General features: G+C 52.6%; 10 protein-coding genes across 10 annotated transcripts; 6 read left to right on the forward strand and 4 right to left on the reverse strand.

Annotated features, from left to right (window-relative positions):
- Positions 1–448: 448 nt before the first annotated feature.
- MRS44_000130 (uncharacterized protein) lies at positions 449–1,297 on the forward strand (the record flags this gene model as incomplete). The annotated part of the gene is made up of 1 exon (XM_046275314.2): positions 449–1,297. One exon carries the CDS (start codon positions 449–451, stop codon positions 1,295–1,297), a length of 849 nt encoding a protein of 282 aa, XP_046129749.1.
- Positions 1,298–1,742: 445 nt separating this feature from the next.
- On the forward strand, positions 1,743–2,801 carry MRS44_000131 (uncharacterized protein; the record flags this gene model as incomplete). The annotated part of the gene is made up of 1 exon (XM_046276927.2): positions 1,743–2,801. The coding sequence occupies one exon, from the start codon at positions 1,743–1,745 to the stop codon at positions 2,799–2,801; it is 1,059 nt and encodes a 352-aa protein (XP_046129748.1).
- A 235-nt stretch (positions 2,802–3,036) lies between these two features.
- Positions 3,037–4,290, reverse strand: MRS44_000132 (uncharacterized protein; the record flags this gene model as incomplete). Its single annotated transcript, XM_046276926.2, has 2 exons — positions 3,037–3,750; positions 3,799–4,290. 2 exons carry the CDS (start codon positions 4,288–4,290, stop codon positions 3,037–3,039), a joined length of 1,206 nt encoding a protein of 401 aa, XP_046129747.1.
- Positions 4,291–8,044: 3,754 nt separating this feature from the next.
- On the forward strand, positions 8,045–9,063 carry MRS44_000133 (uncharacterized protein; the record flags this gene model as incomplete). The annotated part of the gene is made up of 3 exons (XM_065623652.1): positions 8,045–8,128; positions 8,183–8,368; positions 8,497–9,063. 3 exons carry the CDS (start codon positions 8,045–8,047, stop codon positions 9,061–9,063), a joined length of 837 nt encoding a protein of 278 aa, XP_065479653.1.
- Positions 9,064–10,907: 1,844 nt separating this feature from the next.
- Positions 10,908–12,594, forward strand: MRS44_000134 (uncharacterized protein; the record flags this gene model as incomplete). Its single annotated transcript, XM_046271224.1, has 4 exons — positions 10,908–11,026; positions 11,077–11,204; positions 11,251–12,281; positions 12,334–12,594. The coding sequence occupies 4 exons, from the start codon at positions 10,908–10,910 to the stop codon at positions 12,592–12,594; spliced, it is 1,539 nt and encodes a 512-aa protein (XP_046129745.1).
- Positions 12,595–12,891: 297 nt separating this feature from the next.
- Positions 12,892–13,451, reverse strand: MRS44_000135 (uncharacterized protein; the record flags this gene model as incomplete). Its single annotated transcript, XM_046281429.2, has 2 exons — positions 12,892–13,296; positions 13,350–13,451. The coding sequence occupies 2 exons, from the start codon at positions 13,449–13,451 to the stop codon at positions 12,892–12,894; spliced, it is 507 nt and encodes a 168-aa protein (XP_046129744.2).
- Positions 13,452–15,294: 1,843 nt separating this feature from the next.
- Positions 15,295–16,062, forward strand: MRS44_000136 (uncharacterized protein; the record flags this gene model as incomplete). Its single annotated transcript, XM_065623665.1, has 2 exons — positions 15,295–15,978; positions 16,027–16,062. The coding sequence occupies 2 exons, from the start codon at positions 15,295–15,297 to the stop codon at positions 16,060–16,062; spliced, it is 720 nt and encodes a 239-aa protein (XP_065479654.1).
- Positions 16,063–16,646: 584 nt separating this feature from the next.
- On the reverse strand, positions 16,647–17,507 carry MRS44_000137 (uncharacterized protein; the record flags this gene model as incomplete). Its single annotated transcript, XM_046275248.2, has 3 exons — positions 16,647–16,835; positions 16,893–17,024; positions 17,397–17,507. 3 exons carry the CDS (start codon positions 17,505–17,507, stop codon positions 16,647–16,649), a joined length of 432 nt encoding a protein of 143 aa, XP_046129742.1.
- A 1,759-nt stretch (positions 17,508–19,266) lies between these two features.
- Positions 19,267–20,187, forward strand: MRS44_000138 (uncharacterized protein; the record flags this gene model as incomplete). Its single annotated transcript, XM_065623674.1, has 1 exon — positions 19,267–20,187. The coding sequence occupies one exon, from the start codon at positions 19,267–19,269 to the stop codon at positions 20,185–20,187; it is 921 nt and encodes a 306-aa protein (XP_065479655.1).
- A 217-nt stretch (positions 20,188–20,404) lies between these two features.
- Positions 20,405–21,952, reverse strand: MRS44_000139 (uncharacterized protein; the record flags this gene model as incomplete). The annotated part of the gene is made up of 1 exon (XM_046275219.2): positions 20,405–21,952. The coding sequence occupies one exon, from the start codon at positions 21,950–21,952 to the stop codon at positions 20,405–20,407; it is 1,548 nt and encodes a 515-aa protein (XP_046129740.1).
- Between the last annotated feature and the right edge of the window lie 2,326 nt (positions 21,953–24,278).

Genomic DNA, 24,278 nt, shown 5'->3' on the forward strand with positions numbered 1-24,278 from the left:
CTCAACCCATGCTTGCACTTTCAAGCCTCGTTGCCTCGCGGCAAGGGAGATATTGCGATAGTCTAGTCAACCCCTCAAGGGTGTCGGACTTGCACACAAACGAGGCAGTGTCTGCAATGTCTGCAGGTCTGGACTATTGGTTCAGTTCTAGGGTTGAAAAGAGACGCCTGCAGATGCGGGCGGTTGTGGAAATTGCTATCGCCAAGGTTCTAGGCTTCCCGGGGGTGTGGGTGTGTCGACGGGATATGCCTTTATGACAGCCTTGTTGGTGCGAGAGGGGCTTCTCGTAGCACAGCCGAGTGCGGCTCTCCAGTTTGCCTAGCCCGCCTACACTCTCTGTGAGTAGTTCTTTTATCATGAGAGAGGGTATTTTGCACTCCGTCTTCACTTGATACTGCAATACCATCTTTGACAATCCATCTCAACTTGCCTACTTCCAACTGGCATCATGAAGTCCTGGGATGGCCTCAACTACTACACAACCAACACAACCCTCTGGGTTGAGCTCATGAACCGGAGCACCGAGGAATGGGGCATCGGCTATCTCCCTGCCAAGCTGGTAGCCATCCCGGGCAAGTTCAACAGCAGCTACAACATCTCGGACGACGCCATCCTCATCCAGCACGCGGCCCAGAGCAAAGCCGGCAGCCGCGACACTGAAAAGATCATCTTTGGCGTCGCGTCCGGCATCGTCATCCTCTTCATGGCGGCTTGGATCGTGTACAATTTTGACGATCTTAAGCCGCCAAAGGATGATGATGAGGCCGCAGGCACAAAGACTGGTGAAGATGCCACCAGCACGCGCACCAGGACGACAGAGGTCACTGCCAACGAGAAGGACGCCCAAGAATTTGGAGCGTTTTGCCAGCAGCTCAAAGACTTTTACTACAGCGACAAAAAGTCTGAACTCGAAGCCGCAGAGCGCGACATTGTCGAGGAGAGCGGCCCAGCCGTCGAGAAGCCCTGGGTAGGCGACATAGAAGAAGCGTCTGCCCTCCTCCGTAAGCTATACAGCCTCAAGATCACGATGCGCAACGATGGCGACTCGGAGCATGTCACTCTCGCAGAGCGCAACAGACACCTCGCCGAGAGCGATGCCATCCTCGCAGAGGTCAACAGGCTCATCGAGGTGAGGGCGGCCGCGATGCGTGATCCCAGCCAGCTGAGGGCCGAAGGCGAGGATATGGCCGAAATGGAAGAGATTGAGACGGCATTGAGCGAGATAGAAGCCGAGAACCATGCGCCGATGCGCTGGGATGATTCGCAGCGAAGCAGGGTGAGCAGGGCATCGCGATAATTGTCTTTGTTAATCTTTGGTGTTCCATGATATCCCTTTTTCTTGTATTATCGTATCCAAAACGGCTTTCATAGCATGACCAAGCCAGTAATTGATCATATTTGTCGGGTTTATCGGTCAATTCTCATCGCGAATAGTCGGATCGCTATCTCCGTTGGTGGTTGTCATCGTGAGCCGTGGTGAGGCTGGTGTCTCGGGGTTTCCAGGCAGTGGCAGTGACGTATTACAAAGCAACGCCGAACTTGGCCGAACACCATGGTAGGAACAACTTCTACCTTTAACCTGGCCGGATGTGAATACATATTTATTGAATCTCTCTGCCTTCTTATCATCTTATCTATTAAAACTCAATCTCAACAACATACAAACCGAATCTATCATCTCAACGTCTCAATCTAATCTCACCATCGCAACACCAACCCCTCTATCGCCACTCATCACCACAATGGCCGACTCCCCCATGGCAGACGACGCCTCAACCTCCGAGTCCGCATGGCTCACCCTCTCCGTAAAGCACCGTCAAATCACCTACGACCTCTCCTTCCCCGAAGATGCCACCGTCACCGACCTCTTTCACGAAATCGAAGCCAGCCTCGACATCCCTGTCGCGAACCAAAAGATCCTCGCCCCGAAATGTCCACTGCTCAAATTCCCACTCAAAAACCCCGACATGCCGCTCCTCGACCTTAAGGGGAAACCCCTGACCCTCATGGGCGCTCCCGCGGCCGAAGTACAGCAGATTCAGGACATGGCTGAGCGTGTCGCAAAGCGCAACGCTGCGCGCATGGCCCAGCGCAGCAGAGCAAGACATGCGCCTACGCGCAAGACTGCCGAGGATTCGCAATACACTTTCCTCCAAGTCCGACCTCTACAAGGACTCCCAAATCCCGATCGTAGCCAGAAACTGCTCCTGCGACTCAAGGAGGACCCAGGTATCCGCGCTGCGATGAAGAAGCACAAGTTTACCGTTGGACTCTTGACAGAGATGGAACCTCTGTCGCATACACAAACAACACACGAAGGGACAAGTCGAATTCTAGGCTTGAATCGCAACCAGGGCGAGGTGATTGAGCTACGACTTCGGACGGATGCCCACGATGGATATCGCGACTACAAGACCATCCGCAAGACTCTCTGCCACGAGCTAGCACATAACGTCCACGGACCTCACGATCGCAACTTTTGGGATCTATGCCACCAAATCGAACGAGAGGTTCAGGCGGCTGATTGGAAGTCGGGAGGCCACACGATCGGAGAGACATCAAGATACACCATCTCAGGCGTGGATGAGGAGGAGTTTGAGGAAGATCACGGAGGCTGGACAGGAGGAGAATTCGTCCTAGGCGGAGTTAGCAATGCTACAACCGCGGGTCTAAGCCGGAGGGAGGTTCTTGCGCAGGCGGCGCTGGAGAGGCAACGAAAGGAGGTTGAAGCTGAAAGGAAGGTGTTGGAGGCGGCTGAAAAGACACGACGGCATACACCACCTGGTGATGATTCAAAGTGAAAGTCCTTTCATGACTGAACTGGCGTTGATGGCAAGGGTACCGGACACATTATAGAAGCATAGGATATTCATGGGGCATAGCATTGGATAGCAAGCGTAACATGCCATTAGATAATTAATATTTGAGATTACCAGACCATCTTGGAAATAAGACATCACGACAAATAACGTGATATAGATCAGTCGTAATATGGCATTATACAATCTGGTATACAAAACTATCCTATCACGTCTCTCAATACGGCAGAGGATCCAGATTCAATCCCTCAACACTGAACTTGAAAGCGTCGTTCCTCGAGTAGCTTCCAGCAGCATCAAGATCCAGACGACCCCTGATACAGTCACGGAAATCGACATCAGCATAGATCAAACCGTCAGGGTCCTCCCACTGCGGCCCAGCAATGACGTCGCCAAATGGTGAAACGATCGAGGAACCGCCACGCGAGAGGAATTCGGTCTTGCGGGTCTGGGAACGACTTGATGTCGAGGGAGGAGCGGGAGTCTCGCCATCCTCATCGCAGCAGAGGACAATCTCGTTGCCATCTTCGTCAAAGACAGACTTGCGGCGGCGGCGTGTGGGAGACTTTGGCAGTGCGATCTCGAAGCCATCTTCAGTGAGGGTCGAATTCCTTCTTCCCCTCGTAGTAGCCGGCGCAGTGCCATTGGTCTCACCTCCGGTCTTGGGAATGCACATGTTGCTACTAACAACGAAGCACCGTCCCTCAACACCGACGGTACGCATCAGACCAAGCCAGGCATCACGGTTATCGGCGGTGGGGGCGAGATACAGGTTGATGTTCTGGGCGTAGAGACTCTGGCGCAGAAGAGGCATGTAGTTCTCCCAGCAAATGGCAGCAGCGAGGTTGATGCGAACGCCGCGGATGATAGTGGTGACGGCTTGGAGGGTGCTCGGGGAAGCCTGGGCCCAGATAAGGCGCTCCGATCCGGTCTGGCGAGTGTAAGTGAGTATCTGCGATACCATCGTGGGACAACTTACAGGGAGCACCTTGCGACGCTTGCCCAACATGCCCTCCTTGGGGCAGACGTAGACGACAGAGCAATACAGACTTCCACCAGCCTTCTCGATACATCCAACAACGATAAAGACGCCCGTATCTCTCGCAATCCGCTCAAGCTCCTCACGCGAGCCATCTCCACGGACCTGATCGTCATCCCCTCCGAGCTGCCTCTTCGCCCACTTGACACCCGCGCCTCCACCACCCGGTCCCACAGTGTCGCCGAGGTCAATGGCCTGTTCAAAGTAGCGGACAAACTCGTCGCGGCCGGCCTGGCTGCGGTTTCCGATCTCGCAGCCAAAGCTGCTCCCGCGGGGGTACCCGCCGATGAAGGCCTCGGGGAGGAGGAGGATGTCGATGTTGGAAGCAGCCGCGCGCTGGGCGATGGAGTCGATGAGGGCGATGGTGGCAGGCGTAGACTCCTGCGTGCCCGGAGAGGCGGTGCCCAGACGGATAGTAGAAGCTGTAGCCATTGTGCAATCGCTGATCTGACGTTGGAGGAGAGAGAGATGCGAGGTTGAAGAATGGTCAAGCAGACATCAGGTGAGTCAAAGGCAACCTACATACCCGCAATGGCCACCTGCCCTTCTACGTAAGGTGGCAGTTTGAGATACGTACGTAGGGCGTAGGAGACAACTCCGACTCAGAAACGAGCGGGGCAACCAATTGTGCCATCTTCATCAGCGGATGCTTCGGCGCCATGCTCGTTCGAGCTCTCTTGTTGGAGACTCTGTCCTGGAGACTTGTCGCAGCGGAGGGTCCAAGCTAGGAGGTACAGAAAGCTACCCCGCAATGGACCTTGGAGATCCGAGCAACGGGCAGAGTCATGTCTTGCTTTGGAGTATATGGCTTGCATGAAGGATCTATTGTGTGCTTCTGTAACAGTTGAATCTATAGGCTGGAATTTGTCCCAATTGCAGGTCTTTTCGTCAAGAATTGGAGTTCGCGAATGATATCTCGGCCGTTCACATGCCGGAGTTCGGTGTAAGTGACCGAGATCCACAAAGTTCAAGGTTCAAGCCATGGACGCCGGATGGTTGTACCGAGAGATGCAGGTGTTGAATGATAAAAGTTTGATAGGGAAGCAAATATCTAATTCATATGAAATAGAGTATCAGAAAGAACTTCGATCTCCAACAACTTCGATAGCACACCCAAGAAGTCAGTTGGTGATAGCAAGACACTAACCACCTTAGCAGCCAGTGGGCTATATAATCCCCAAAATCACCTTCTCAATCACAGCCCCCCACTACAACAGGCGCTCAACGCCTGTCATCTTCCGTAGTATAGTGGTCAGTATGCAAGCTTGTCACGCTTGAGACCCGGGTTCAATTCCCGGCGGGAGAGATCCAGCCACCTGTGATACACAGGCATTTCTTTTTGCATTTTCGGGCAATTCCCCAGGTGTTCTTTCTACTGCATTCTCATTGTTTTACCAAGTCAGTTTTTGGACGTGGTGTCCAACATATAATGTCTGGTTGCGTTCAAGTGATGGCTTGGTCCTACCTTCACATCCTCCCATGGAGCGAATCAGAAGAAGGACATGGCAACCTCCGAGAACTCATTTAGTTTTTAGAAACCCTCAAAGCGACGGGGAAATGTCACCATGGCCTGGTACATCTTCGTTGTCCAGATATTTGCCCTCTTCCTTCCAAGTTGGCTGCTCAGGGTCGCGAGAAGCCGCATTACACACATCATTTGGCAAACTTGCTTCCATCACGTCTCAAACATCAATCGCATCCTTCGCACTCGCCAAAGAGCGTAGTTATGCCATCAGGCAATGCGGCGGGGGTTTAAAAAATGCTGATATCAGCCAGCATCACATCAACTGAACAGTGGCAATTGTCCTTCCATGAAGCAACTGATGGCATCATGTTGGAATCCTTTCAAAAGCCATGCTTGTCAATCATTTTGAAGCAAACCTCAAGTTCCGTATACTCTGTCGATACTTTCGCTTGTCTCTAGGCAAGCGGCCATATTCCTTCTCCTGACGACTGTAGCTTGCTCACGTTGTTGGACGAGTGAATGATGAAGCACACAGGACGCAAACGAAGACCCAAAAGCCATATTATCACTCGCAACCCATGCTTAAATCACTCTACCTAGAAGTATAAATTCACCATGTCGCCTCCAATATTCTTCTTCCCTTCCTCAGTTCTCCTCGCCCTCGTCACTCCGGCCCCATCCGCAGTAGTAATATCTGCTTCTATACCCTGTTCCATTCCTATATATATATACCTGGCGCACTCCCCCTTATTCCCCTGGAGTTTTCTAGCCTGTTCTCAACTTGTAGCATGCTGATTCGCGGATCATGAATCCCACCGCATCTATAGAAAGATGACGAACCTTTCATCGACCCAACAGCACGCTGCTGGACTACGAAGTCTTCCTCAAGCATGTGATTCTAAGAAGCGCGTACCTTGGAGGAATACTCCCCTTCCTCATAGCCCTACACCCAAAGGCCTTTGCAGGCGAAGATCGCCAAAGTTGGACCGACTTGGATCATCGGATCACATGCGTCTCTTTCCACTCCTCATCCTTCCATTCCAAGGCACTCATCCCTTAACACGAAGAGCGGCAATTTTTCTCTCGCAAGTCATCTCTTACTCCTTTTCCCCTTCTTCATTCACTGTGACCTCATCAGACTTTGAGAATCATGTCCCCTGGGTTTCTTTTCACTCTTCATCCTTTCCACCCAAGGCACTTGTCCCCTAACCTGAAGAGCGACCGTCACGGCTCCTCTTATCCTGAAGCATCTTTAACTCGAGACCGAGGAGCATGGGCTTGTAATGTCGGGTGTATGATTACAACGTGCATAGCAGCAAGGTATGCTCAGCTTCCCTTCCGGCCTCGCCCTCATAGGCCTCCCTTGAGTTTTTCTCTGGGATATTTAGACTAACACGATCGGATGTATGCCAGCAGTGCTTCCGTGCTGGTATATATATAGCTTCCAGTCTCGAACATCGTCCACCCCAGATGCCAGGGCTACTTTCCCCTCAATGTTTTCAAAATTGGGGGTTTTATGGGACAACAAAACACTCTTGGTCAGTGTCTAGAGTGTTTATATATATGTTCGCACAACTCGCACGCCAACACTCGGGGATTCTGACTCTGTTGGGATGAATAGCCGGGCGGGGCTTGGATCATGGATCTCATCACCATCTCACCAACTCCCAGATCGTTGAGATACCGAGAGACTCATTGGAAACAGAAAGACCCCTTCCCTCGCCACGTTTCAGCACGGAACATGTGACGAGGATGGCCGAGTATGGTCAACTGGAGCAAAAGTAACCTCTACCGCCCCTTGGTTCAGGTTTACGACGCTGGGTTCTTGTAAGAATGACTGTGGATCTCGTCACTATTCGGCCAACCTGTTGAATTGGCAAAGTTCAGGGACATGGAAGGCCACTATGGTGACCAAAATGTCCCTACTTCTCTGAGACAAACTGAGATTGTTTTTGACGAGGGATGACTGCAGGACCGAATGGTGCTTGTTAATGAATCCTTACAGCAATCGCAGTATAAAGGTATAGTTGCCACTGATCTTTCATTTTGTTTACTTAAAATACCAAAAAGTCTAGTTAAAGCGATATTTGTATCGGCCATTGCCATTCTCATACTGGGCCAAGATTCTATGGATCTTGAACGGCGTAGACGAGACTGAGAATCGAGCTCCCATCATAGGCCGAGAGAGAGATAAGAACAATTAATAGATAAAAGTCTATATGCTGCTAAAAAGAAAAAAGAAAAAGGCCAATGTTACTCAACTACCTAGCTACACATGAGGAAAAAAAAGTTGTGAAGTTCTGACAGCGGCCTGAGGTCGTGTGGTGAAGGAAGGGATCTGCGCCCATATGCAAGGTGACCACCACCACATTTCACTTCATAGCGACAAACAATTCGTGATCATTATGAAGGACAGATTAATAGACCTCTTTCTACGCAATAGAAAAGTATTGCAAAGAGCGACCAGCTTGACAAGATCCAAGAGCACCCGACTCTTCCGCTAAATCAGGCAGGCGGTGACAATCGTCAAAATAGACGTCGCCCAGCAGCCAGTCGGTTGACATCATGGATGCTTTGACAAAAGATTACAGTGTCATTAACCACACAACACATTTCTCATCAGCTGGAATTTCTTAACCTAGAAACTCCAGTACGTTCGCCTTCTGTACTAATACTTTCGTTCCTGCACAGCTGCGGTGTCGGTTTCCATTGACTGTCAAGATGGCCATCGTTGAAGGGTGGCTACCACCCACCCGGGAGCACTACGACCTCATCCTCAAAATCTGGCAAATCTCTTATCCGATTGTGAGTGGCACAGCACGTGCTCCTGCACCGCACATGTTCTGACAGTGCCCATAGGTCGGCTCAATCCAATGGCTCACCAAATGGTATGGTATGGGCAAGACATCGGTGGCCAGCCGCCTGAACCTCCCAGGCCGCATAGGCTGGTTGACCATGGAGGCCCCAGGTTTCCTGACGTTGGCGTACCTCATGAAGACCCTTCCTGAGCAGCACGGCATCGATGATTTGCCTTGGCAGAATAAGGTGCTTGCGGGTTTGTTTGTAGGTTTCCCGTGCCCGTTGCCGTTGCCGTTAGGGGGAGCCGAAACTAGCTTGGGACCTCGGGATCGTGCAGTGGCGCCTTATGAGGGGATAGCTAACACAACACGCAGGTAATCCACTACTCTTACCGCGCGGTCATGTTCCCCTATCTCCAACCATCCATGTCACCACTTCACATCGCGGTGTGGCTGCTTGGGGTCAGCTTCCAGATCTTCAACGCAACTTGTCTGGGCTCCTGGCTTGCTGCCTACGGCCCAACCACTGAGGAAGCATGGGCCTCGCAGTCATCCATCCTTCAGTTCTCTGCTGGAATTCTCATCTTCTATCTCGGACTGTCGGGCAACTTCTTTCACGATGAGGAACTCCGAGAGATCCGCCGACGGGAGGCCCAACGGGCTCGGCGCGACGAGGGCAAAGTGAGCGTGAAGAAGCACTATCAGATCCCGCAGGCGGGCTTGTTTAGGTATATGCTGTACCCGCATTACCTGTGCGAATGGGTGGAGTGGGCTGGGTTCTGGATGGCAGCCGGATGGGGGTGCGCTCCAGCGAGGGCGTTCCTCATCAACGAGATATTTGCCATGTTGCCGCGGGCGGTGAGGGGGAAGCGTTGGTACTTGGAGAGGTTTGGGGAGGACAAGGTGGGAAAGAAGTGGGCAGTGATCCCAGGGGTGTGGTGAAGACGAGGACAGGGGAAGACGGATTAGAGATAGACGAAGTGTACCGTAACTGTATGACAGGGTTAGATTCAAGGTAGACTGGTCAAAAGGAGGTAGATGGCATCAAGTGCATAGACGAGTTAAAACTGTACTCGACGATATGAATAGCAGCCGACTGCAACAGCCGAAGGGTTAATGTGGCGATGATGGTGTGTCAACTATGAATCTGGGACGATACTGAGCATCACGACGATGCCAAGTTATGAGTGTCATCAACTGGGGTATAATGGAGCTGCTTAGGCCAAGTCATTGCCACTAGCAAGCCACGTCTTGCCATATCAGAACAACATCCGGGGCCCCAGAGGAATATTGCATGAAGCTCACGGTGAAATGTCCGAGAAAAGAGAGAAGGCTCCTGTTGCCGACTCCAACTGCCGAACTGTTTCTTGGCACGGACCACGGCCCCTCAAGCGCCCACCCCCGACTCCTTCAGGGCGCTCCAGAATCTGGCCGAATTACCCCAGAAATCTGGGGTACAGGGGAATCAATCTCATTAGCGAGGGAGATTTCTAATCGTTCTTGTTTTTGTGGACAGATTAGAATGCGGGATGAGGGAAAAAAAAAACCTGGGGAAAGCCTGTTGTTGTTGGCTGTGCGTGCCCGGCCCCGGATGTCGGAGCGGACACGGAGCCGAATGTGGGCACCTCAGTTCGGAGCTGTCAAAGAGGAGAGGAGAGAGGGAAGGCAAGAGAAGTTGGAGTCGATGTACCTTCCTGGAGAAGTGAGGTACATTTTTCGCGCCCTTAATTTGCTGGAGACCGCCAGTACTCTTCGCGCGGGGAAGGAGGTTGGCTGGGTAGTTCCTGCGCTTAAGCTTAACCCACGTGGCTACCGCAGTTTGTGGCTAAACAATTTTCAGAAGGATGCCATCATCATCTGTCATCCATCCATTTCATCTCCAACACTTTCCCCGCATCCAGTCCAACGCTACCTAGGGCCAGACTCTGTGACTGGGCCTTGGTGCAATGGAACCTTGCCGGGCATCACTTGATTTGGGCTGACTCGGTTGTGAGGGAACTGCTGTCAAGAAGCAAGGCACGAGCTCTTTCCGTCTGGCTGCAGTGCACAAACAGCAAATATCAACTGCGACATGGCAACACATGCGTCGTCTCATTCTTGAGAACCCACACCACACGCGCGTCCATATCCCCGAGTCAACCAATCCCTCCCCCGTCGCACGGTGGAGAGCCAGTGTCCCTGTCGACGCCCAGCTCAGATCGACGGCCCCGAGGGAGATGCCGTGAACCAAGAAAACGCCCGGGGGAAACCTTGAGGGAGGACAGATGTGACGCCAGCCCACCCCCAATGAAATCCTCAGACGCTCCCTCATCTCTGGCGGATGAAGCCACTTGTGGCCCGGATAGATCGAATTTGCGGGGGAGCCAGACAACCCTGGTGGAGGGTGAGGGTCCCCACGACAAGGGGAGGGGAGCCAAGCGAAGCTAACGGCGAGATTGGGAAAACTCAGACGCACCAGGGCTGGACTGGGGGTGAATCAAGTCGCAACCACATTGTTTTCGTTAGTTCTGCCGTGAGGGGAACGACATCTCGACTCGAGAACTGACTGGGGTTTAATCCCAAGACGGTAGACCGAGGGCCGAAAGCTGCTATCGGGGCGCCGGCCTGGTTTTTATTTGAAGGACCCTGTCTGCTCCTCCTCTTGGATAGATCTGTAACTCGACAAACACTTGGACACTCAACCTCCACTTCTACCCCCGAGTTTTGCTCCCAAGACTCACCGATTCAGGGTCATCCCTCTGTCGCCAGCGTCCAATTCTTTCCTCCCAGTCTCGCTGCAGACCATCATGACCATCTCCGACAGGGACCAGGAGAAGGGTCTCGACGACCAGTCTGAGAGAGTCGAGGACCTCGCTCGTGGCACCGTTCATGATGCTGCCGGACACGGTCGCGCAGCTACTGATGCGTGAGTTGAATTCACGAGTCTCCTGGTGTCGCCGCTAACGAATATCTCAGTTACGGCAACTCACTTGTCCAGTTCGACCCCGTCGCCGAGCGTAAACTACGATGGAAGCTGGACTTGATGACCGTGCCGACTGTCTCGGTTCTCTACCTCTTCTGCTTCATCGACCGAGCGAATATTGGTGAGTCACTCAACTCATGCTGTGACTGCAGAGTCTGACCTCTCAGGCAACGCGCGTATCGCCGGACTCACTGAGGATCTCAAGCTTGAGGGTTACGACTACAACAAGATCCTCTCTGTCTTTTACATCTCGTATATCCTCTTCGAAATCCCCGCCACCGTTACTTGCAAGTGGATGGGTCCTGGTTGGTTCCTCCCTCTCACATCGCTCCTCTTTGGCATCGTCAGTATCGCCACCGCCTTCGTACATAGTCAGGCCGCCATCTGTGGTGTACGGTTTCTCCTGGGTATCTTTGAGGCCGGTATGCTCCCGGGAATCGCCTATTACCTATCCCGCTGGTATAAGCGCGCCGAGTTGACGTTCCGTCTGTCGCTCTACATGGTCATGGCTCCTCTCGCTGGTGCCTTTGGAGGTCTCCTCGCTAGTGGAATCCTGAAGCTTGATCACTTTGGCAGCCTCCACCACTGGCGCATGATCTTTGCGATCGAAGGCATCATCACCGTTGGCCTCAGTCTCATCGCCTTTTTCTCCCTGACTGACCGACCTGAGACGGCTTGGTGGCTGACCCAGGAGGAGAAGGAGCTGTGCATTGCTCGAGTCAAGTCGGAGCGTCTGGCCCAGACCGAAGTCGTTGATGGCATCGACCGGGTCAAGCTCTGGCGCGGTATTTCCAACCCAATCACGGTCCAGATTGCTTTCATCTTCCTCTTCAACAACATCACTGTCCAGGGTCTCGCCTTCTTCCTCCCGACCATCGTTGGAACTATCTACCCCGACTACACCACCGTCCAGAAGCAGCTCTATAGTGTGCCTCCCTACGCAGTCGGTGCTTTCTTTGCTGTTGCTTTCCCAGCTCTCAGTTGGTACCTCGACAAGCGCCAGATCTTCATCATTCTCTCGGCGCCGACGGTCATTGCTGGCTACGCCATGTTCCTTGGATCCAAGGTGGCTGAGGTTCGGTACGGCGCTTGCTTCATGATTGCGAGCACTTGCATGGTGCTGGGTACCATGACCAACGCCCATATCAGTGCCAATGTGGTGAGCGACACTGCGCGAAGCAGTGCTATTGGTCTCAACGTGAGTTTTCAGGCCTCCCATTATAGAATTGCTGAATACTAACATCATATAGGTCATGTTTGGCAACATTGGAGGTCTCATCGCTACTTGGTCCTACCTCGTCAAGGATGCCCCTCACTTCCCTACTGGCAACGGCCTTAACTTGGCCTGCGGATGCATGATCTTCATGCTAAGCATCGGTGGCTACCTGTGGATGAAGTGGGACAACAACCGACGAGACAAGCGAAACGTGGAGCAGGAGCTGGCTGGCATGAGCCCCGAGACGATTGCGAATCTGGACTGGAAGCACCCTGGTCACCGATGGCGACCGTGAGGGCAAAGCATGAGATTGATACGAGTTTTATTGGCGGCTCTTTGAAGCCCTGTCTTTGTTATCTTGTTGGATAATGCCAGCGACTTGTTATGAAGAATGGACTGATCTCCACCCCCAATCCTTTGTCTTCCCCTGTGCCTGATGATGACATGAACCAAGTTCCGTCCCTTGCCAGGCTCACAAAGACTAATCGGAATTACTCTCGCGACTCTTTGTAGAACTCTTCGCACAGCTTGTCAACCTCGTCGACAGTCAACATACGATCACCCGCCTGAGGCGCTAACTCGCGCCAGAGCTCTACCTCCTCGGGGGTGGGCATGATGCCAGGAAAAGAAGGCGTTCCCGCCAGTTGAGGGGTTTGAGGGGAGGAAGGTCTTCATCCTCCGGCTTCTTGGTGTCGTCCTCCGACTCCTTAGTGTCATCCTCTGGCTTCTTAGTGTCGGTGTTGTCGTTGGCATCCGTGGCGTCGGTGCCGGTGTTGGTGTCAGTGTCGGTGGTGGTAGCGACAGGCTCGGGTTTGTCCTTGTTCTTGTTCTTTCGAGGTCGGAGCTTCATGGTAAATTCGGCAGTCTTCTGAGGAGACGCTTTCTTGGGAGAGGATCGAGTTCGACGAGTGGCAGGTCGAGGGGGAGGTGGCATGAGAAGGCGATCTTCTTCAGCCTGCGTCTTGGTGTTTTCGTCGTCCGCCATTGTTCCTCGAGTCTAATACGAAGACATAATTAGCTAATGGAATTCCTTTTTAAAGAGATACTTACGATCCCCTTTTGCAAGGTTGCAGTTCCCTTTGGCAAGGCCGAGGTGGTGTATCGACACTTGGAAACTCCCTGAGGCTTGGAGTAGCTTGGCCGAGATGACATCCTGTGATGGAACAAGATGAAGATGAGAAATGAATTTGGGATGGAACATATTACAGGGGCTTAATGCTGTTCGAGGGCGTTTGAATGCCATTGTCGTGAAGATGAAGCGTTGGTCAACGGATGTTAACAGTTGATGCTGAATAGGGACAATGACTGCATCGACGAAAGGTTCAATTACTACTCGACCAAGAAAGATTTATGTGGTAATGCAATGTGCTTTATTACTGCGTTTGCTGTGATAGCTCCCGTTTATATACCGAATGCTCTCGGGGTCATGACGTTCTATCTCAAATTGGGAATGGCTTCACCCCAAGAAGGGTGATCTCTGGTCTGACCATGGAGGTCCTGCGTTTACAGACCCTTAGTAGACGTTTGTTAGTACCTGACAAAAAAAGGTATTGCCAAAGCGTTAACAGTTTCGGAAGAATATATTGAGATGGATGTACAGGCACCCTATACATGAAATGGACATGCATCCAGGGATCCATGAGTGTCGAATTGGAATCACGCTTAGAGACCGAAAGGTTTCATAATAACTATGAGATGCCAGAGAAAGGTTAAAATGGAATTCAGTAGAGATCGTTTTAGAAACGATGTCCCCAGGGTCATGTTTGATTGTTCCAAGATGGTCGCAGCGAGAGTAAATAATGGTGCATGTCCAGTGCGACATGATTGAACTTGGGGAATCACGACTTGAACTCCGTTGGCGCTCGCTCAAAGACCCCAAGATAAGGGCACTTCTACTTGGGCAAGGCAAGTTCTTTCAAAACGCGCCAAGATTTACGGGAACCCGTGGTTGAGGCTCGAGGTCGAGGCATCTGCACAGGAACACACCACTTGAAAAAGAGGTTCAAGGCCGTGAAATTGAAAGTCATGCTGCAGATGGGCTTGTATTCATAGGTAAAATCGAAACTTTACACGTATGGATGAAAGGTGCGTGTTGCTAAAAAGCGTCTTTGATGGTCAATAAAATGCCATCCATAACAAGGGCTTTGTTTAGAAACTCGCTCGCCATTGTTAGGCAGCGAGCTACCTAATAATTTATTGACCGGGCCATGAAGTCGTCTAAAAAGAACCTCGAGATGAAAGAATCACCGTGTCAAGCAAACGATTCAGAGACTACATGCTCCAGCCTTCAAATCATGGCACTCCACTTGACGCACGAGGTGCGCTGCACATTCATCCGTGTCAATTTCGCACGTTCCTGTGTGGGTGTTGTTGGCTTAAAGGGACAGGATGAAGTACAATTCGAGATGACTTCAAATGTACAATCGTGAGTCTACTGATCTTGTTGCATGCAGCCCGAGTTTCCTCGACCGCCCTGTTCTTAATGATACAACTGCTGAAGCAAACCACTACCCAAACTCCAGCCTTGCAAAATGAACAAGGACAAAATTCTGTATATTTTCCCCTTGAGTCGATGTGCTCCTTCGATAAGATATCATCACGCGAAAACAGGCCGTTGAGCAGTGACGACCCAGTGCCAACTTCACCTCGACCACTACCAGACCAAAGCACACTTCCCGACTCAAACATATCTCCTATTTGGGAACAGCACAGCTTTTCATCCTTGTTCTACTCGCTTCCCTTCCAATCAAGGAAGTGCGCTCATTGTCGAAAAACAAAGGCCTATCAGCAAAGTAAGGTCCCGAAATCGACAATGTTCATGGGAATCCTTTCACTCGTTTGTTCAGGCACCTCTTCAGCCATCAACGTTCCAAACGATAACAGATAAATTGCTTCTTCACCGAACCTGAACATCTTTACTCTCCTCTCGTCCAACACAGCTCTTAGAAATGCAACCTCGTCTACTGCTTTCGTCTACAACACCAAAAGCATCATCATGAACAGCACAGCGTCGACTCCCTCCCCTACTCCCCCCTCCAAGTCCCCCGCCCTGTGGTACTGGCACTGCGAGCGCTGCGACACCGACTACAATATCTCCGTCACCCGCCGCTGCCTCGACTGCACCGCGACGGGCTACATTGGGAAATCCCCCTCGTCCCCCTCGGTCCGCCGCTGTCGTATCATGAGGACGAACATGGTCCCGCTTGGCGCCTTTGACTATGAGCACTGGACTACGTACAACGACTGGCGTCGATTCCGAAGCGCGTACGAGAAAGACCCGAGCGGCTGGAAGCGCCGAACAGGAAGAGAGCTCAAAGGTTCTGCGGGCAAGGAGCGCAAGGCCTTGATGAATCAACTTAAGAGGAAGCGGAGGATCGAAATCACCGAGGAGCGAAGAACCAAATTCATAAAGGCGACGTACTCGTGCGAAAAGGACTGCGACTATCCCAGCCAGTGCCATCGGGAGCGGTGGGCTGCGTATACGAGAATGACCTCGGGTCTCAAGAGCCCCGGAGGCCAAGTTGTGGGAGGGTGGTTGAGGGAGCCGTGTGAAGACGACGAACCAAAGTCCCCCCTGTGCCGCCTGCTACCAGAGCTAGAGATGGACACCGAAGGAGATATCACCATGACGAGCCCAGAGAGCATTGACGACGATGATGAGATCATCAACGCCTATGGGGTGGGTGAAACAACCATCCCTCTCATAGTTGTAACTGACGAGAAACAGAAAGCTCACCGAGCAAAGAGAGTGAGATTCGTTTAGCAAGGAAGCATGGCATGAAGCATGGCATAGCAGCTACAAGGTCATCTGAGAGGGGATACAGCGGGATTTCATTAATAGTTGACAAACCTCAATCATACAGCGAATTGACAATTGCACTCCAACCTCATAACTCTTCACCGTCTCCGTGACTCGACTCGACTCGACTCAACCAGGAACTCGTATTCTCCGTGTCTACCTAATCCAGTCCATCAGCACAACGATCCATGCCTCATCTCATACACCACGCCGAGGCGTACGCACAGCTGCTGTACACGGCTCTCGCAGCCAAAATGGCACACAGCGACCCGTCATGGCGTGGGCCTTTTCATCATCGGCGCCGGCTTCTCGCGTAAGTTGAGTTGACGCCAAGACTCCTCGTGTGCCTTTTCGGAGGGCAAGCACCTTCCTTCGGCTATCCAAGCCGCCGTCGTTGTCGTTGTCGTGCCGGCATTCGTCCATCTTGCGGCGCCTCTTCGAATTCGAATCAAAGCATTTCTGCATTACCGTCCCATAAACCAGCATTCCACAAGACCCAAGCAAGCAAGCAAAGCAAAAACCAATCCCGGATCGATCAAGTCGTCGTCTTAACCCTCGAGCGCCTTGGCCTTCTTCTTCTGCTCCACCTTGAGCAGGAGGGCGCGGTTGATGTGTGGCAACACACCACCGTATGCAATCGTCGCGCGGATCAAGGTGTCGAGCTCTTCGTCACCACGGATGGCAAGCTGGAGGTGGCGGGGCGTGATACGCTTGACCTTGAGGTCCTTGGCAGCATTCTGTCATGGAAATGTTAGTTTGGGCATCAGGAACCAGTTGTGACTCGGAAAACTTACGCCTGCCAGCTCTAGGACTTCAGCTGTCAGATACTCGAGAACAGCAGTGACGTACACGGCAGCCTTTGCTCCCACGCGCATCTTGTTCTGAGTGTTTTGCTTGAGGAAACGCTTGACACGGCCACAGGGGAACTGGGAGACGCGCGGTCAGTAAACGCCGGGATGAATTCCAGAGTGCGCGATGCAGCCTCGCACACCGACTCGTCTTTGCTTGCGCATCCCGGTGTCCCGCATCAGCTCCGCACGCGAGCAATGTCGCTATCCGTCCCAGAACATCGGCAGCCCCTCGTTGACCCGTCGCATAGGTGCAGGCACGGCGGCAGAGTCGATAAATGAATGCGCCGTCGTCATGAAAAGGTTTTTCTTGCCGTGCGGAGATGGTCGACGCGTCGAAAGGCGGATCGTGAAACTTGATATGCGTGGTATGCGGGACTTGGGATGCGCGCAAATCGATCGTCGAAACAAGGCCGTCCTCCTCTGGTTGAAATCGTGTCCAAAACTCACCTGAAGACCGGCGCGCGCAGAGTGGCTCTGCTGCTTCTTGGAACCCTCGGCAGCACTCGTCTTGCCACCGGAGCTCTTTCCACCAGAAGACTTTCCCTTTCCGCCCGCCATTGTTGGAGTAGTCGCGTAAAAAAAATCGGGAATAAAATGTGGGAAAAAACTGTTGATGGAAGAATGCGGATTCGAACGCGGTTTCCGATCGGTCGAGTCGTCGTGGGATGTTGTTGATGGTGGGAAACGCGGGATCGAGGGATCGTGGTGGCAGAAATTTAGCGGGTGCTGCTGATGTTGTTGCTCAGGCTCTGCTCTGCCTTGCCAGTCTGGGCGAGGGCGATCTGTCTGTGAGGAGGTACCTGCCTGAGGTACCTTGGCTGTAGCTTTTGAGCACCACTGTCCCGCACCTGCCTGCTAGGCTGGGCAGGCAGGCGGCACTTGCCAAACAAGGACAAACGCTTGGCATTGGTTGCTGGTCCCGAAGTAAACCCGAGGTGGAAGCTGGGCCACCACCGAGGCTGAGAGAAAGAGGACGTGTGATATCGCGACTGTCAAACGCCGTCTTCCAGTGCGTGAGAGTCGCCAAAAAGGATAAAAGTAGAAAGAGGAAAGGGTGCAGACTTGCAAGAGACTTCTTCCAAGTTTCCAGGATGCCTGGCGGAGGAGCTGTGTTGGTACTTACTCAGGATCACCTTTGGACAAGCGGCAGTCTGATTGCTGTACGCCCGCGACGGGCCGCCGCATATCGACGGCTGCGAGTTGCCCAGGCAATCCTGCTTGCAGTCATGCTTGCCGAAGCATGTACTGGGATGCTTCCCGAGACAGACGTGGCAGCTGGTGGTTTTCTGTCAGGCGAGACGGCACACGGCTACTCGCTGGTTGATATTGGATGTCGTTGTCGGCGACAGTTGAAACCAAGGCGGCTCGACTTTGGAGACGATCGTGTCCCGCTGTGGCTGATGCGTGGCTGCAGTGGCTGCCGTTAGCCGAGTATTTTCCATGCAGGGGACCTGGACGAAACACCAATGAAGACACAATCAAGGTAAAGCCAAACTCGACTCAACGAGTTTATGCTTTAAGCTGAAAATGAGAATAATTCTATAAATAAGTACACTTCTATTCATCCAAGGTACTATGAAACCACTAATGGAGAAATTGCTGCTCTTCACGTCCAATGATCCTCTCCTTTACATTCCAATCTAGCCCACACCTCTGTTACCCAAATTCTTTGCTGAGCCTTTGGTGCACCAATCATGCGCTTCCCGTATTGTCACCCCAAAGAATGTAATGCCTGATACCCTTAATGTTTCTCTAATTATCTATAAACTTTTGGGATGTTTTTATCCTACCATTTTTGCTGCGTGTGACCCTCTAGCGGCGGAACCCATTCAATTTTACCAGCCATGAAGGCTACCACTATGGTCAGAAACGGCTTTCACAATCTCCAAATAACCACTCTATGTTTACGCTACATTGGCATTATGCGGGTAACACAAGTAATGTCGAATTTGAACTGCTATGCGGACAGGGGGAATATCAAGCTCGTCCGAAACGGACGACAGTCCGGGCGAATCCTTCGGGCGAATCTCCCGGACTTGAAGATACGGACTTATATACGGACTTGAATACGGACTAAAGGTTTGTGATTATGAGATGGATCTGATGAATTTTCTTGATAACGGAGAGCTTTGGAAGTATAAGAAGGTCGTCCTCATCGGCTTGTTGGTGTTCAAGGTCACTCACTCACTTACACCAGCAACCAATATCACAACCAACAACACAACCATCATCACAACCATCATCACAACCATCATCACAACCATCATCACAACTATCATCATAATAAACAACCAAATCACTTTCAAACATCACCAGAATGTCTCTTCAGGCTCGCAAGATTGCCATTGTCGGCGGAACTGGCACGGTTGGCTCTCGCACCTTGAGCTCCCTCCTTGATAAGAACATCCACACCATCACGGCCATCTCCCGCAGCGACTCGTCTGCCACTTTTCCCGATAACATCACCGTCCTCAAGGGTGACTACTCGGATGAAGAATTCCTCGTCTCTGCTCTTAAAGGCCAGGACGTTCTCATCCTACAGCTCAGCCCCACAGCCATGGGTGTCCAGGAATCGTTCATCCGCGCCGCAGCCAAAGCAGGCGTGCCATACATCCTTCCCACCGAATTCGGCACCGACATTGAAGCTCTGGACTTGACCCGCGAGCAACCCATCATATCGGGGAAGAAGGGCTTGCGAGACCTCGTGGAGCAGCTTGGAGTCAGTAGCTGGATCGCCGTGGTCAACAACCTCTGGTTCGACTGGTCCCTCAAGATGGGCTGCTGGGGCATCAACGTCAAGGAACGCAAGGCCGAGATCTGGAACGGCGGTAACGTCAAGGCCAATACGTCGACTCTCAAGCGCGTCGGCGCTGCTGTGGCTGAGCTTCTCAGCCGGCCTGAGGAGGAGCTCTCTGTGTACAAGAATAGGCCGTTCTACGTCAGCTCTTTCTTTATCTCACAGAGGGAGATGCTAGAGAGTGTGCAGCGCGTTACTGGGACTACTGATGCGGATTGGGAGATCAAGGAGAGGGATATTGATGAGTTTGCGAGGGAGTGTGATGAGAGGCTCAAGGAGGGGGATATGATGGCTGCCCTTGAGAAGCTGTCCTCTTTGCTGCTTCGGGAGGGACTCGGAGGGAACTACAACCACAAGGTGGTTGATATGGAACGGTTTGGTCTCCAGCAGGAGGATCTGGATGAGGTTGTCAAGGGGGCCGTCGAACCTGCGCAGGTGTAAGCCAGCTTTCACTGCGTTATCATGCTAGATTTGCAAATGGAGCTTCATAACGATAACCTGAGCGTCCTCGACTCAATAATACAAATAAACATGTACTATCCAATCACTATACCATCTGACATGTCAGGTGCTCACACCAGCACAATGGAACATGACTTTTTGAACTTGTAAATAAATTGCTAAAATTCATAACACATAATCTCCGATATATATGCTCTTACTTCCTCAAATCGCCAATTTCAACCTCCTCGCTAATGTTGAACAGCGTCATGACGGCCGAGTGATCCGAAGTCCACTCGTCCAGGGGGTGACCCGACTTGGGAGGCTTCATCACCCACGAGTCCACCACCTCGAGGCCAGCACCCTTGTAGTAGATAAAGTCGAGGCGTTCATTCGGCTCCTCCTTGCCCCAGTCCTTGTTCCATGGCGTTATGGGTCCGTACGTGATGCCCTCATCCTGGTCCGGGTTCGGGTGCGCCACGCGGTACGAGTCGATCATGCCGGCTTCGGTGGGCTTCATCGACGTGGGCCAGTTGAACTTGCCCTGGCCGCAGTTCTTCTTCTTGCGCTTGTCGGTCCAGTCTAGGTGCGACGGCGCGTTAAAGTCGCCGACGAGGAAGAGGGGCTCGATGTCGGCGTTCCGGAGGTCGTACTTCATAGCCTTGAGCGTATCCTCAACCTGCATCGGTCGACCGCTGTCGTACTCGCGCTGCATCACCTTGTCGGCCTTCATCCCGCTGTAGCAAAAGTCGTAGGGTCCGTAGGGCTTGTAGTTGAGGTGGGCGACCCAGAAGTTGACCGTCTGCCAGTCGCCGTCCAGCTCGATGCGGGCACCGCCCGACCTGTTGATGTTGCCCGAGGTAGTCTGGATGGGGTACTTGCTGAGGATGCTGTGGCTCACCTTGCTGGCCCAGTAGTGCCAGCCCAGAGCCTCAGCCAGAGCCTTGGCCCGTTCGCCCGAGCCGTCCTCCTGAATACCGATGATGTCGGCCTTGGAGTTGACGATGAACCGCAGCTGCTTGTCGTGGTAGTCCTTGAACTTGCCACCACCGAACCATAGGTTGTAAGTCATGACCCTCAGCTGAGGCACCTTGACCTCAGTACGGCTGCGCACACCAATCTTGACCTTGAGAGATGCCAATGAGTTACCACGCTTGGCCCAGACGACGAATTCAGCCCCCTTGGAGGTCCTCCACGGCTTGCCACCGATGGTGCCGTCCGTGCTAAGCCAAAGCCAGTTTGGCAACGGTGTGCCGTCGTAAAACTTGACTCCCTTGTTACCGCCTCGAATCAGACCCGCGACCGTGGCGCTGTACCAGTCACTCCCACGGGCATCGGGGAGGGTAATCTCATCGACGACGAACTCGAGGTTGTGCTCCTCCTTCTTGGTGATGAAGACGTCAAACGGCGGTGCCAACCATACGTACTTGTCCCTGGCGTGGAAGAAGGCACTGTATCGACCGGGCTTGAGTCCCTCGGTCTCGAGGGTGACTCTGCCCTTGCCCTTGGGTGCGTATTTCCATGAGACTGAGTTCTTGGTGTACTGCTCGCCCCAGTTGGGGATCAAGCCTTGGCCCGCCTCGTAGTAAAGGCCGATCCAGTTCTTTTCGTGGGGATCCCTTGTTTCGTAGTCAAAGGTGAAGCGTGGTTCGTCCTCGACGAGTTGTAGGACGCCTCCTTCGGGTTCCAACTTGTTGGCATTGGCGGAGAGGGTGAGGAAGAGGATGGCGGATATCACCGCAAGTAATGGTTTTGGGAAATACATGGTTCAACAATAATCTGCCTCTTGGGCAGAGCTTCTGTCAAACAAGTTACAGAAGAGAAGGAGTTTCAAGGCCAAGATCAAGATCAAGTGCTGGGCCTCAGTGGTTTAAAAGCAACCGGGGTCAGCTGAGCAACAGCCTACCTAGACGACGAGTCCCCATGTTCTCGATTGGATTGGATCTCTCAAGATCACAGAAAAAGTGGTTTCCAAAAGGCCTGCCAAGACGCTCCGCCGCGTATTGGCGCGCCGCGTCAGCTCCGTTGCAGCGACATGAGGCCACTCACGACTGTGCCGTCCCCTGGCGACTTGCCTGAAGCAGCCAGCCGTCAAGGTGCGCCGGGCAGGGCTAAGCGAGAGGCTGTAGGAGCTTGCCTCCACACTTTGTTGTCAGAGATGGCATGTCATTCGTCGATATAAGAGCTAGACGTAGATCCGAGCAGGAATTGTCGCGTGCTGCTGCTTCTTCCTCGGACTTTTCGTATAATACAACTCGGACTCTCTCTATCTGCGACCAACAGCCCGTCAGCCTACATGTGTGCGCAGCAAATGGGAACACCAACTCTCAAAAGATCAACACCTGCTCGTCTCGTGTACGCAGTTCTAGACTCGAGTCTCTGTCCTCGTCGTCCGAATCTCGCATTGTCGTTGGTTCTATTTACAGGAGCCATCATATCATTGGTCCCCGTTGCAGGGAATCGGTTCCTTCTCATCGTCTAACGGTTGCCCGACGAAAATTTGCGCAAGGTGGCTGAGGCTGAGTTAACCATAGTAATATCCATAAAATCCCAATGCCGTGTCCGTCGGGGTTGAAATTTCCCTTCTCCAGGTTGAAAATCGAATCATGTTGCCTGCTTCATCATTGTAAAACCATCACTGCTTATGGGTTAAAATACGAATAATACGGACCTAGCGCAGCAGATGGCGTAGCAGTACCTGAAACTTTGTCTGCTCGGTTCGGGGAATAACACTCCTGCAGTATGGGCTTGAGGTTAAGGCATTCCATTGTCACGGGTCAACTTCATGCCAGTTCTGTTTAACCATTTACCCATTGGACCTTTAACGATGAGTAATTTGACTCGTCACCACGACGAAACTTGATGGCACATTTACTGCGGCAGGACCCCTCAGGTGAAGAAGGCTGTGCACGGTGAAGCCCAATCCAAGCTCTGGCCATGAGATGGCTTGTGACAGGAGTCGTCAGCTCACTTGCTCAACTCGGTAACCGCCGACTATGCATCCATAGGGCTGCACCGCTTGTCAGGCCCGAAAATTCCAGAGCACCTACTACGTAATATATCCATTGTATCTACTGTAGTTTTGAAGAAAGAATCACTCAGTTGTAGAAAAGGACAACACAACAACTAGGCGACTACGTACGTTGCAGAGCCAAGAGGTTGCACTGATCGCAACGAGCGGTGAACGCCTCCACTGCCTCAGTCGGTCAGTCAACCACCAAGAATCTAGCATCATCAGTGCAGGTAATGCTCCATAACATCCAATTCCTCAAAACATCGGCTGCACTTATCTCCGTGCCGACCACTCACCGTGATGTGGTATTTGAGAAGCAGGCTGTCCAGATCGAAAGGAACCTGACTCGCCACGTGCGGTCCAAGATCTCGCAAGGCCAGCCATGACGAGAATGGAATGTAGCTGGCACAGTGTTTGCCGCAAATCCCCTCCAAGACGTCATTGAGGCGTCTTCACCCCTGAGCTGCTGACGCTCCTCTGGGCACAGAATCCGGAGAGATGTGGCCATCCGGACATCGTGGTTGGATCGGGGTCAGCTGGCTCCGAACGGCGGCGTCGCTTGACGAGCACCGGACATCCCGTCGCCGTACACCTCAAAAGGAGCGGGAGGCGAGGGTCACGGACGGCCGAACCTGCAGGATATGCAAGAGCGGGAGGGCGGCAACACGGGAGGCCTGCAGAGAGCAGCGTGGTCGATGACCGGCGGCCTGGCACTCTGGGAACGATTTTCGCTCGGGCGTCGTCACGCAAATCTTGGGCGTCGGTGCCTGGCGTTCGCCCAGCACCTGCTTGAAGCGGAGCTCGGGTGGCAAATGTGTCCTGGAAGCAAGCCGTGAGGCTCAAAAGCATGGATGGGGCAATGGGTGCGGCTGACGTCGATCCCCCGCCAAGCAGGAGAGAGGCCCAGCAGGTGCTCCTTTGCTGCTACATGTGCAGGGCGGACGCAGACCTACCGGTGTGATGTGATGCCATGATATCCAAGAAAGAAGCGTAACTGGGTCAACTTGATAGAGGTGGGTGTTGTGAAGGACGTCGCATGACCGCGTTGCGGTGCGGTTGACCAGGTTTATCAAGACAC

The sequence above is a fragment of the Fusarium solani genome, assembly GCF_023522795.1.
Source record: "Fusarium solani strain SB1 chromosome Unknown bctg00000000, whole genome shotgun sequence".
Lineage (NCBI taxonomy): Eukaryota > Fungi > Ascomycota > Sordariomycetes > Hypocreales > Nectriaceae > Fusarium > Fusarium solani.